Source organism: Equus asinus, chromosome 24, assembly GCF_041296235.1.
Source record: "Equus asinus isolate D_3611 breed Donkey chromosome 24, EquAss-T2T_v2, whole genome shotgun sequence".
Taxonomy (NCBI): Eukaryota; Metazoa; Chordata; class Mammalia; order Perissodactyla; family Equidae; genus Equus; species Equus asinus.
In genome coordinates this window covers 50,554,788-50,567,644 of record NC_091813.1, presented here as the reverse complement: position 1 = coordinate 50,567,644, position 12,857 = coordinate 50,554,788, and the positions used below count along the sequence as shown (strand labels likewise).

Genomic DNA, 12,857 nt, shown 5'->3' with positions numbered 1-12,857 from the left:
AGTGGACCATCTTTACATAATGCTGTGTAACGATCTCAAAGATAAACTGCTACATAAAAAGAGGTGGAAAAACGTATGTCTTTTATGATGCCAATGATTAAAGAAATTGGAAGGGGATACGAATGGATATCTATTTTTAAAAAGAATAGAAGGATAAACCAAAAAAAATTTTTTTTTAAAAAGGCTACTTATGGAAGGAAAGGGAAACACAGGGTGGATAGGTGAGTAATAGAACCCAGACTTCTCTGAATATTCCTTGGTTTGTAAATTTGACTTGGGAAATAAGCAACGTGTACTAGAGCTGGCTTGTACTGGCTCTTGGTAAATGTTCAGAATTTTGCGAGTCCATTGTCTTTACCTTGGTAGCTTGAAATTGGCTATGGTGGGAGTATTTACATCATAGATATTTGCAAACACATTTCTCTACCCTCCAGCCAGTTGTTAAACATTTATCAGCACACCACAGGGAACGTAAATATTTTAGGAAAGTATTAAACAAAATAAAATTTAAAAACAGCATTCCTAAAAATTGAAAGCAAAATGAAACAAATAAACCTAACAGCGAATTGAGTGGGTAGCACTACTACATTGCAATGAGCCGTTTCAAGTGGCTCTAAAGCACGGTAATTTGACTATATAGATCTACTGGTAACAACAAAAGACTGGCAAAAATAATCCGAAACTGTTTTCAGTATTGTGGTGTGAGAGTTGGTATTGTTATCCTGAGAAACTGTGAGTATTATGGAACACAGCAAATGGGTAACAACATAATTAGTGTGGGACTAAGAAGCTACAGATACAAGTCTGAGGTCATTAAGTAAACACCCTGTGGCCCTGGATGTGAACCGGATGTATCAGTATGAAGTTATGATGTCTTTCCTATTTAATTAACATTACCTGAATGAATTTCCTGGAGCTGTCCACTGAAAAAACCTGGAAACAATGACCCAACACCCCCAGGACCCAGACAGCCAGCTTGTTGTCTCTAACTTCTATTTCCCACAAAAGGAACCAAGACTCCCTGATTACAGATCTGGGTAAGGGAAAGTATAAAATACTGGAAGGAAAGAAGATATGAAAGACTACAGGGATCAAGTCAAAAGGACTCAGAGACAACATGAAAAGGTTCCTGCTGACCAAAGACAGGAGAAAACTGTAAGCAATAAGAAGCATAATAGCTGTCATGGATTGAAACAAACGCAATATGGTTAAATCCATGAGTTTATGACCCTCAAACACCTCAGGGGATCACCTCTGGAGGATGCCAGGAAACAAGTTTACTGTTTTAAACGTTGGTAAAGGCATTTATCCTGCTTTTTCTATACAAACTGTACTTCAGGGTAACCAAATAGCTGATGAAGGAGTATTTTTCTTTATAGAAGTATTCAAGCTAATAAACAAAGGAGGAATGATAGAATTAGAATATCTAGGCAGGGGCTAAGCCAGAGGCGCAGTGGTTAAGTTCGCACCTTCCACTTCCGCGACCCAGGGTTTGCTGGTTCAGATCCCAGGTGCAGACACGGCACCGCTTGGCAAGCCACGCTGTGGTAGGCGTCCCACATATAAAGTAGAGGAAGACAGGCACAGATGTTAGCTGAGGGCCAGTCTTCCTCAACAAAAAGAGGAGGATTGGCAGCAGTTAGCTCAGGGCTAATCTTCCTCAAAAAAAAAAAAAAAAAGAATATCTAGGTAATGATCATTACTTAGCAACATCACAAAAAGAGAGACAACCAGCAACGAAGGGCCTCCTGATTGAAATTCACCATACCACTGTCTATACTGTTATTGCTAAAAAATATTTGTGTGTGTGTCTTTGTGTGTGTGTGTGTGTGTATCTCAACCATGAATCAGATCAAACCTCTAGATCTAACTACCAATTTACAGGAAATATGGGGAGCAGGTTTTAAGTGACAACAAAATCCAAACTGCAGAAAACTGTACAGAACAAATGACCCAGTTTTCCAACAAATAAACTGCAAGGGGAAAAAAGGGACATGGATAAGAAACCTACATGAACAGGGACATATCAATTAGGGGCAATTCATGAACCTAATTGGAACAAACAATCAATCAATAAAAATAAATATGACTATGTGCATATTTGTATACATGTATACTATATATGTGTGTGTATATCTATATATGTTTGTGTGTAAATATGTCTACTTAGATATATGAATATGTGTGTGTGTATACACCCAATAAGATAACTGGGGAAATTTGAACATGGACTAAAGCATTTGATAATATTAAAAGAAATGGTTAATTTTTTAGGTAGGATGAAAATATTGATTTAAAGAAAAAGGCTGCCTTGTCTTCTGGAGAAATATACTGAAATATTTACAGGTGAATTGGTACAATATATGAGATTTGTTCAAAATACTGGGGGGTGGTAAATGGAAGAAGGATTGAGTGGCAGTGACTTGAGATTAGTTTAAGTTGGGTAGTAGACACCCAGGCAATCATTGTAACTATTCTCCCTACTTCCACAGATAAAACTAAAATTTTCTGTAATAAAGTTAAAAACTCTATGAACAAAAACAACAAAAAATTACATACTTAACATTAACAAGCTGGTAACAGAAGACTGACACCAGACGGAGACATTCCAACTTAAGGGTCCACTCATCATGATCACCTGAGGAGCTGTTTCAAAATACAGTCTCTGAATCACCAATATCTCAACGAACATCAAAGATTCAAGCAATTGTGTCTCATCCCTCAGAACGGTGGGAGCATGGAAAAAAGACTGAGAACCACTGTTTAAACACCATAAGGGTGGGGGCTGTACATTTTTCTCCCAGTTTTTATATCCATGCTTGACACATAAGAGGTACTCAACAAATACTTGGTGAATTAATGAATGATCTCAGGAAATGAAAATGAACAGGTGAGCTTAACAGCAGTTAAGCGCTAGATGAGCAAAAAAATCATACATATTTGATATTTAAAAAATCACAAATTACTGAGTTTAAAAAGTATGGCTTTCTGGCTTAAGTGGAATAGGTTTTCATCTTAAAGCCACAGACTAGTCACTTCAAACAGCTACAAGTAAACTTCCAGAATAAAAATAGTTTTAAATACACAATTGGGTGGGGTGTGGCTAGCAAATATTCTGATTCTACAATCTGTTTTGGAAAGACAGTGCTTCTTATGTGACTAACAAAGCAAACAGCAGTCAGATTCTCTGTGCTGAAATAAGTACTCTATTTGCAAAAGGGGTTGAATGTCCAAGGTTTATTCAATAAAGACACCACATTTTCCAAAGTTAAAGAAGAATATAGAATAACAAATACCCACATATATTTACATATCCCAAAAAGAAGGCATATGACCACCTGGTATGGATTTTGTTTCTAGTAAGTATTAAATGGAGCCAAGCCCACCGTCTCACCATGGGGAACAGCAAAATACCTCAAGCACAAGAATAATCTAATTTTAAAGCTGGGAAGAACTTAGAGACCTAGTCCAACCTCTTCATTGTGTTGATGAAAAAAAATGCGCCTAGAGAGGTTAAGGTGAAAAGCTCTGAAAATAGCTGGAGTAGCCACAGATGTCTACAGGAGCCACAAACGGTCTACCGACACAGGTGTACAGTATGAAGAGATGAGAATTAATCTTCTGAACTTTCACATGAATGATATCTAACGGTATCAGTCTCAACTGTAAATAAATGTGTGTAACCATATATATGCACAAAAATACTAGAATATGTACTTCTAATATCTCCTTTTAAAACAAATTCTACAGCCTAGCATTCAAGAGCATCCATAATGTTACCTGACCCACTGTTTCAAAGTCTTGTTCAAATGAACCATTAAGTAGATGGAAGGCAGCCATTTCTCTCACTTATCTTTGTGGCCTCTTACAGATGTAGTAGAGCACATATTATAATTACAGAAACTATTCTATAATTTCCCAGTGATGAAAGAATGACAAGAATATAAACTTCCCAATTCTCATGTTAATCTGAACAGATACAAAAGCCATATTTCACCTGTATCTATGAGTGTTATAAAGAGATATATAGGACATTGCAGATTTTTAAGTATGGCAAGTAAAAGCTTTAAAAGTGAGAGCTAAGAGAAAGAGAGGCAGTGAGATGTTACCCATTTACCTTTCTACAAGGTTCTATACAAAGCTTAATTTAAAATACATATACAAAATTGTATGCAGGGGAGGAAGAAGGAAAAAGTTAAAGAACAAACCTTTATTTCATCTACTCATCAAACATTTAATTATTTCAATTACTGATCAATCCTGAATCCATACGACTTTAATTCTGCAGATTAAAAAAATGATATATCCATGCCTGTTAGGGAATTTTTTCCTTCTCACTTACTTCGCTTGTACAACAATTGATTTGATTTAGCTCCAAATTGATACAACCAAATAAGGTACAAAATTTGGCCTCTCAACTTCCTGTTTTTATTAGATTCTTTGGGATCTTGAAAACGATTCTAAGAATCTCCTAATATTGTCAAAGAGAACACTAACCATTAAAAATGACAATGATAATGTTTACTTTCATCTTTGGGAAAAAAAATGTTTCTAATTGGGCTGATTCAAGATTCTTCAAGGAAATTGCAAGGTAAACCAATGATATTTTTAAAAAGCTGAGAGCAAAGTTTGAAGAATTCTTTTTCTTCTGAAATGAACAAAGCAACCTTATTGAAATAGACATGATATGACCTCATCAAGTTAAGGGTTTTTACAATCTCTACTGCAACTCTAAAGTAAAATCCAAAATTAAGCAATAAAACCTGAAGCCTTTTACTGAACATGGTATGGTGTTGTCAATAACGAATCTAAATCTTTCTGAGTAATTACATTGCTAACTCTACTATCAAATTCATGGACATCTTGCTTCCAAAAAATTTAAAATATTTGATATGCAAAAATTTGAAATGTTTATATTTCAATAATAAAAAATATCATATTTATATAACATTTAAAATTTCTCTTAACTTCTTAGGACTTATACAAAAATCCTGAAATACAAGAGAGTATAACTACTTTTTCACCATTTTGTTTCCCCCAAGCCTAAAAATAAGTAAGAACTAGAGTAAGCTATTTTCATAAAAATTTAGGAACATTAATGAACACATTGACGGCTTTATGTAATAACTGGAGAATTTAGATGATGATTTAAATCCACTCCCCACCAAAGATTTCTTCTCCTAATTTTATATACTACCAAATATTTTCAAACAAATAACACAAGAATGTGCTTTTCAAAAATACAAAGGGGGTATTATCATTCCATCATAAACATTTGAGTAATAAGTTATAAATAAAATCACAGAAAAAGATGGTACCTGGTTATGACTATTAATATATATTTAAGACAAAGAGTTTATTTTTCAATAAGAAAACAAGGAAAAAGCCCAACATGATCTTGTATGCCTGCCCAACAGAACTTTCCACCATAATTAGTGCTTCCCACCTCTGGAGGGAGGGGCTTACATTCAGGGTAACCTCATGTAGTCAGGGGAACACAGTATAAATACTGCAGGACAGCTCTGTGGAAGGCATCTTCTGCACTGCTCACCTGGGCAGGAAGGCTCAGGAAGCTGTGAAGAAACCATCCCCAGGAACTCCTAGCCCCCAGGTAAGTCTATGACTTGACGCTCACTGGTGGACTTCCATGTTCGCTTATTTGGAAACAACCTTCAATAAATTAACTATTTGCTTTTTGTGATTTAAAACGGTTGCTTTTCACTAATATGCACTCAGCAAGTTAAATTTGTATCAGCCTATATAAAAGATAGTCCTAACAAAAACTATATTTGTAAAAATATGCCCTAATCTGAATTTCACTGTATTTTGAAACTATTGGACATTTCAGTCCATGTCAAAGATTTGAATTATTTAATAGAGACATCCAATTATGGTTTCTGTTTCTTTTTTTAAAATTACTTCATTTTTACTTGCTTACTTTAATGTGGTTTCCAAAAACAACTAAGACATACATTCATGTAACTAAAAAGTTATAGCTGTTATTAATTTCTGGAATATATTAAAAATATAAATGATAAGGTAAAAAAAGTAGATAAATGTATAATGAATTCATCTGTGCAACATCAGACAAATAAAACAGGTCAATAACAAAGCTCTATGAAATGATTCTTTTCTGTTTTTTAGGATCCATCTGAGAACATGCTGCCACAAACAGCCCTTGTGCTGCTACTGACCTTGAACTTGGTTCATGGCGAGTTTTATGCTGAGAGGTATCAAACACCTACAGGCATAAAAGGGCCACCACCCAACATCAAGACCCGGTTCTTCATTCCCTATGCCATAAAGAGTAAAGGTAAACTGAACTGCTTATTCTGCTCTAGTAACTAGTTGGTTGACACTTTCTACAATCTTAATGATCTCTTTAATGAAATGCTTTTAACTGTTTGGTCTTAAATTATTTTAAAATTCCTGAATTAGCCCAAAATTTAACCACCAAATGATTTACGGAAAATGTAGGTCTAGTCAAGAACATTAACATCCTCTACACAACACATATAATATAACATATAATAGAAAAATACACTTGAATGTTAAGAACTTTGATGTGTAGAAATTTTTTCCCTCAAATGATGCTTTCACACATTTCTATAATCTAGAAATATTAATCCGATCAAAATTAATCAAGTTTAAAATGTTTTCACTAAAAATAATTGTGAATTGTGCAAAGAGAGGAGCAGGTTTAGATATCTAACTACTTCCGTATATTTACTTTCACAAACTATTCAGCTAGCCCACATATATATATATATAAAATCGTCCTAATTATCAATAAAATCTGGATGCCTTCCAAAGAAGTTTAATAGGCAAATGAAGTAGTAATTCTCATAGTTTTCATACAGACTTTACTGCCTCGTAGTATGTAAGTTATTTATCCTCTTGCGTTTTAGTTTCCTCATTTGTAAAACAAGGAGCAGCTGTCTCAAAGGAGCGCTAGGAAGCTTACGTGAGCTGGTATCCGTAAAACGCTTAAGCGCTGGCTATTACTACTGCTACTTCTACTTCGCCTCCGACTTCTATCACTTCTGCCTCCATTTCTCCTCCTCCTCCTCCTCCTACTGTAGCAGTACTGGTGACGTAGCCTTGGCTACTTTTTAACTTTCTTCTTGAATCTGCTCCTCATTTGTTCACCTTTCTCCACGACTGTGAAGGGTACTGAGACAATGTTTGTAAAGTACTAACAGAGCCTCAAAGAAAGGCAACTTTCAGGTTTCATATTCGCTAATTCCATTTAATAGCAACTGACACAAACTGCCTGTTAAACATCTGAATTAAACTGAATGAATAATCTGAACTGACTGCAGGATTCAAATTTCCTTTCCACAGTATTTTTTCAAATTATTTATTTTTTTCTGTAAATAAAGCTAAGGACAATTGCCATCAACTTGAAAAACTATGCTTTTGGAGACAACTGTTTTGAGCAAATTAGATTATAGGATTGTCTTTTTAAGAAGATGAAATCTAAAATATTTCATGAAAGGGAACTTAATGTTTAAAAATAAACGCACAGGTACACAAGAGATATTTTTGACTGTCTCAAAATAGATATAAAATATGAGAAAGAAAAGTTAGGAAAAAACGAATAAAAGACTACTTTACTTGAAGCAACAAATGCAATTTGAAATGCTATCACAAGCAGCACTGGGTTATACCCTCTATGATCATGAATTCAGAATTTCTGTAGCTTACCAAGATCATAAGAACAGTTATGAACTAAAAAGAAAATGCAGCACTTTTAGAAGGTGAAAAACTTTTCCATCTTCCCACCTTAATGTACTGCATCATCTCAGTTATTTTTACAAAATAAATAAAAGCATATATCTTGTTAACAAATGAAAAGTTTGGAAGCTGTATTTTAACTATCAAATCCACCTTAGTCTCTAGTTGATAATACAAGGTGGAAACTCAAATACATTATTATCCACTGGCAGTCAAACGAAGACAAAACCCCACAATTTATACAAGTAAAACACTGAGCTGATAATAGAAATACAAAGAGGTCCTATGTAATTCCTACATATATCTGTTCAATACAGGCTAAAAGAGAGCTCAGCCAAAATACACTAAATTATCCTGCAAAGCATTCCACTGCTGGTGGGCATGAGAGTGCCATGTTCTGATACAACCAACCGCTATTTCAGTTTGTGGGCATTTAAGAAACTTCTCTAGGACCTGGCCTGGTGGCACAGAGGTTAAGTTCACGTGTTCTGCTTCAGTGACCTGGGGTTTGCCGGTTCAGATCCAGGGTATGGACCTACGCACTACTTGTTAAGCCATGCTGTGGGAGACATCCCACGTATAAAGTAGAGGAAGATGGGCATGGATGTTAGCTCAGGGACAGGGCTCCTCAGCAAAAAAGAGGAGGATTGGCAGCAGATGTTAGCTCAGAGCTAATCTTCCCCCCAAAAACAAACAAAAAAAGAAACTTCTCTACTGGGTAATCCTTTTTCCTTGAAGATGGTGCCACCCTATCAAGCTACAAACAGGGGCTGTCCCCCAAGGATACAACAGAAGTCACATTCTTTCTTCCACTGAGAGGTGGAGGACCCATTAGGGCAACATTCCAAGTGACAGAGATCACTCGGTTGTTGGAGTTCTAGTCTCAAATGGTGCTCGATGCAGTTATTTTCAATAAGACTGTTTCCCCTACTTTAATAGTTAAACAGATTTCCAACCAGACTAAGACAATTATTTTTAGTATGGACATGATCTTTATAATAAGATTCTGAAGTGAATCCCAATTTAATAGTTTGCATTTTTAAAAATGTGCTAGTTTACTCCAAACCGTTAAGAAATCCTTTATTTATCCATCTATTCTATTTGTAATGTATCAATACCTATTTATTCATACAGGTATATACGTACACTAAAGCCAACCAACAAGATATGTGTTAATATACAGAAATCTTTTCCACAAATTAATTTTTCTCACAGTCTTTTTCCTGATGTCATTTTCTGAAAATCCCTGGGTAAATAAAAGTCCACTCTTGTTTTATTCTCTGTAACTGAAGCTCTTACGGGATGCATCCTATGCTTTCCCACACTTGGGGCCCAACAGCACTTTTCAGGTCAGAGGCAGTGAGTAAGTGGTTTTGGAGTTTATTATATTAGTAGAAGTATTTAGCTCAAAGGAATCTAGAGAGCTATGAAATCAACAATTTATTTGCATTAATCAAAGAATACTTTAGATAAGCACTTTAATACTATTTTCTGTATCTCACACATTAGGTCTAATTCTCTAATTCTTTGTTTCAATTTTAAGTCAATTATGGAGAACGAAAGAGCTCACAGTATGCACTAAGATTAAAAAAAAAAAATCAACCTAAATCTAAACTGTGTTTAGCAGAGCCACGGCTGATATAAATTATAATTAACTGTATTTCTCATTTATGTCTTATAGGATAGCTTTTGTAAGGGAAAACTGTTACAGTTCTCAAACATTTTCCCATTTATTCTGTACTTGTCTTTTTCTTCCTTTTCTGTCAAATGCCTTTTTTTAAAGTTTCCTTTCTAGGTAGATGATTTTCCCAAAATAAATGTGATAAACTTACCCCCACTGCACTCTTATTCTAGATGAATTCTTCAATCCCAACTTATTTTCATGGATCATTAAGATGTGATGAAAGTACTATGTTACCCATGGTCTTGTGAAACCATCTTCTCTAGTAGTATTTTTTAAAACAATATAAAATGTATTGTCTGAAACCATTTAAGACTGGTCTGCCAAAATGGATTGATTGACACTGCAATGTTCCATCCCAATTCAGATTTTAAGAAGCAATAATTATCCTTGATATTATTAACCATCCCCTTCTCTGGGCATGTCTTTTAGGTGTATCAGTGAGAGGAGAACAAGGTGTTCCTGGTCCACCAGGCCCCAGTGGACCTCGAGGGCACCCAGGACCATCTGGACCACCAGGAAAACCAGGTTATGGAAGCCCTGGACCCCAAGGAGAGCCAGGGTTGCCAGGACCACCAGGACCATCAGCCACCGGGAAGCCAGGTGTGCCAGGACTCCCAGGAAAACAAGGGGAGAGAGGACCATATGGACCAAAAGGAGACATTGGACCAGCTGGTTTACCAGGACCACGGGGCCCACCCGGGCCACCTGGAATCCCCGGCCCGGCTGGAATTTCTGTTCCAGGAAAACCTGGACAACAGGGACCTACAGGAGCCCCAGGACCCAGAGGCCTTCCTGGAGAAAAGGGTGCACCAGGTGTCCCTGGTATGAACGGACAGAAAGGGGAAACGGGATATGGTGCTCCTGGTCGCCCAGGTGAGAGAGGCCTTCCAGGCCCACAGGGTCCCATGGGACCACCCGGCTCTCCTGGAGTGGGAAAAAGAGGTGAAAATGGGTTTCCAGGACAGCCAGGCACCAAAGGTGATCAGGGCATTCCGGGAGAAAGGGGACCAATTGGCCCACCAGGTCCCCAAGGTCCTCCTGGGGAACAAGGACCAGAAGGCATTGGAAAGCCAGGCACCCCTGGAGCTCCAGGCCAGGCAGGGATTCCAGGAACAAAAGGACACCCTGGGGCTCCAGGAATAGCTGGGCCCCCAGGGGCTCCTGGCTTTGGGAAACCAGGCTTGCCAGGCCTGAAGGGGCAAAGAGGACCTATTGGCCTTCCAGGAAGTCCAGGTGCCAAAGGGGAGCAAGGCCCAGCAGGTCATCCTGGGGAGCCAGGTCTGACTGGACCCCCTGGAAATATGGGACCCCAAGGACCAAAAGGCATCCCAGGCAACCATGGGATCCCAGGCCCTAAAGGTGAGACAGGGCCAGTGGGGCCTGCAGGACAGCCTGGGGCTAAGGGAGAAAGGGGTTTCTCTGGGTTAGACGGAAAACCAGGGTACCCAGGAGAACCAGGTCTCAATGGTCCTAAGGGTAACCCAGGGTTGCCAGGCCCAAAAGGTGAGCCTGGAATTGGAGGACCTCCTGGTCTCCCAGGCCCTGTGGGCCCAGTAGGAGCTAAGGGAGTGCCTGGAAACAATGGTGAGGCTGGTCCAAGAGGTGCCCCTGGAATACCAGGTACCAGAGGTCCCATTGGGCCACCAGGCATTCCAGGATTCCCTGGACCTAAAGGTGATCGAGGAACTCCAGGTCTTCCTGGTCCAGCTGGCATAGCAACTAAGGGACTCAATGGACCCACTGGGCCACCAGGGCCTCCAGGTCCAAAAGGCCATGCTGGAGAACCTGGCCTCCCAGGGCCCCCAGGCCCCCCAGGCCCCCCAGGCCAAGCAGTTGTGCCTGAGGGCTTTATAAAGGCAGGCCAAAGGCCTCTTGTTAGTGCCAACCAGGGTGTAACAGGAATGCCTGTGTCTGCTTTCACTGTTATTCTCTCCAAAGCTTACCCAGCAATAGGTGCTCCTATCCCCTTTGATAAGATTGTGTATAACAGGCAACAGCATTACGACCCAAGAACTGGAATCTTTACCTGCAGGATACCAGGAATATACTATTTCTCCTACCACGTGCATGCGAAAGGGACCCATGTTTGGGTGGGCCTGTATAAGAACGGCACCCCAGTAATGTACACCTATGATGAATATATCAAAGGCTACCTGGATCAGGCTTCAGGGAGTGCCGTCCTCGATCTCACAGAAAATGACCAGGTGTGGCTCCAGCTGCCCAATGCCGAGTCGAATGGCCTGTACTCCTCAGAGTACGTCCACTCCTCTTTCTCAGGATTCTTAGTGGCTCCCATGTGAGCCCGTTCCCACTGAGCTAATACAAATCTGCTCGAAAAGGCGCTTCCCAACCCACCCCGCCCCACAAAACGCATATGGAGGTAGGCTGAAAAAAAAGCGACTCATTTTAATTCTCCAAAATACAGATGTGAGCTTTCAGACCAACACAATTCCCCCTGAAAAAGTGAACAGCAATGTTAATTAAATAATACATGAAGATCCTCTCGATTTCTAGTCAGTAATCCTAAGACCCCTGAAAGTTTTCCGTGAACTTCTTCAGTATTTAAGTTTCACTATAAAAGTCCTGTTAGGCTAAAAAATAAAATGATCGGAAAAAAATTTGAAATATGACACTAAATTAGATTTCAGAAACTCAGCATTTCCTTGTAAAATAAGCCTGTTTTTAACCATTAACAGGAGACCTTCCAGGGAACATTCAGGAGGAATCATGTCTTTAGAGGACTTAAATACTTGAATATTGAAATTTAAAAGATACTGTATACCCTATGATATTTCTGATGGTGCATTACTCACAGGTTTACACGGCTCCCTTCATCAAGATCTATTCAAATATATAGGTGCAGATTGACTTTTTTCTAGCTCTTACAAAAAAACAAAATATGTTAAAATTAATCTGAAATGCAAAGTGCTTTAGTTGTGAACTTTTTCAAACTTTCCTGTGATTGCAGAAAAGTTTTCTATATACCCTTCACAACTTGGAAATAGACGTCTGACCTATTTTATTGATTTAACACAAGTACGATTACTTTAATTCCTTATTCAGTCTTATGTCATGTGACTTTGTGGGTTTACAGAATATTTGGGTATTTACCTTGTGCACCTCATTCCAGTGAATCATAACTAATGTCAAGGGTTTTAAAATCTGACTAGAAATGAAAAGACATTATTTATTTATGCTCTGTACTGTATTTTTATGTTGCTGTTTCAAACTTATAAGCTGTGCCTCATTTATTAATGCACGAAATGTGTTACCTACTCCTTATTTACAATGCAATAAAATAACATCAATAGATTTTTATGTTGAATTTATTTCACGGCAGCAATTTGCTATTCTCAACCATTCTTTTAAGGCTTTTCATTTTATAGGCTTCTTATAAGGCTTTTCAAGTTAATAAAGAGTAAAACAATAAAGTGGT

The 12,857-nt window shown here is 38.2% G+C and overlaps 2 protein-coding genes across 4 annotated transcripts in view; one reads left to right on the top strand and one right to left on the bottom strand.

Moving 5' to 3' along the window:
* The window catches only part of NT5DC1 (5'-nucleotidase domain containing 1), a 125,512-nt gene that overhangs the window by 94,668 nt on the left and 17,987 nt on the right, over positions 1 to 12,857 (bottom strand). The gene's annotated exons all lie outside the window — the stretch shown is intronic.
* COL10A1 (collagen type X alpha 1 chain) lies at positions 6,058 to 11,828 on the top strand. Its single transcript, XM_014866148.3, has 2 exons — positions 6,058 to 6,313; positions 9,851 to 11,828. Exons 1-2 carry the CDS (start codon positions 6,160 to 6,162, stop codon positions 11,719 to 11,721), a joined length of 2,025 nt encoding a protein of 674 aa, XP_014721634.1. The 5' UTR covers positions 6,058 to 6,159; the 3' UTR covers positions 11,722 to 11,828.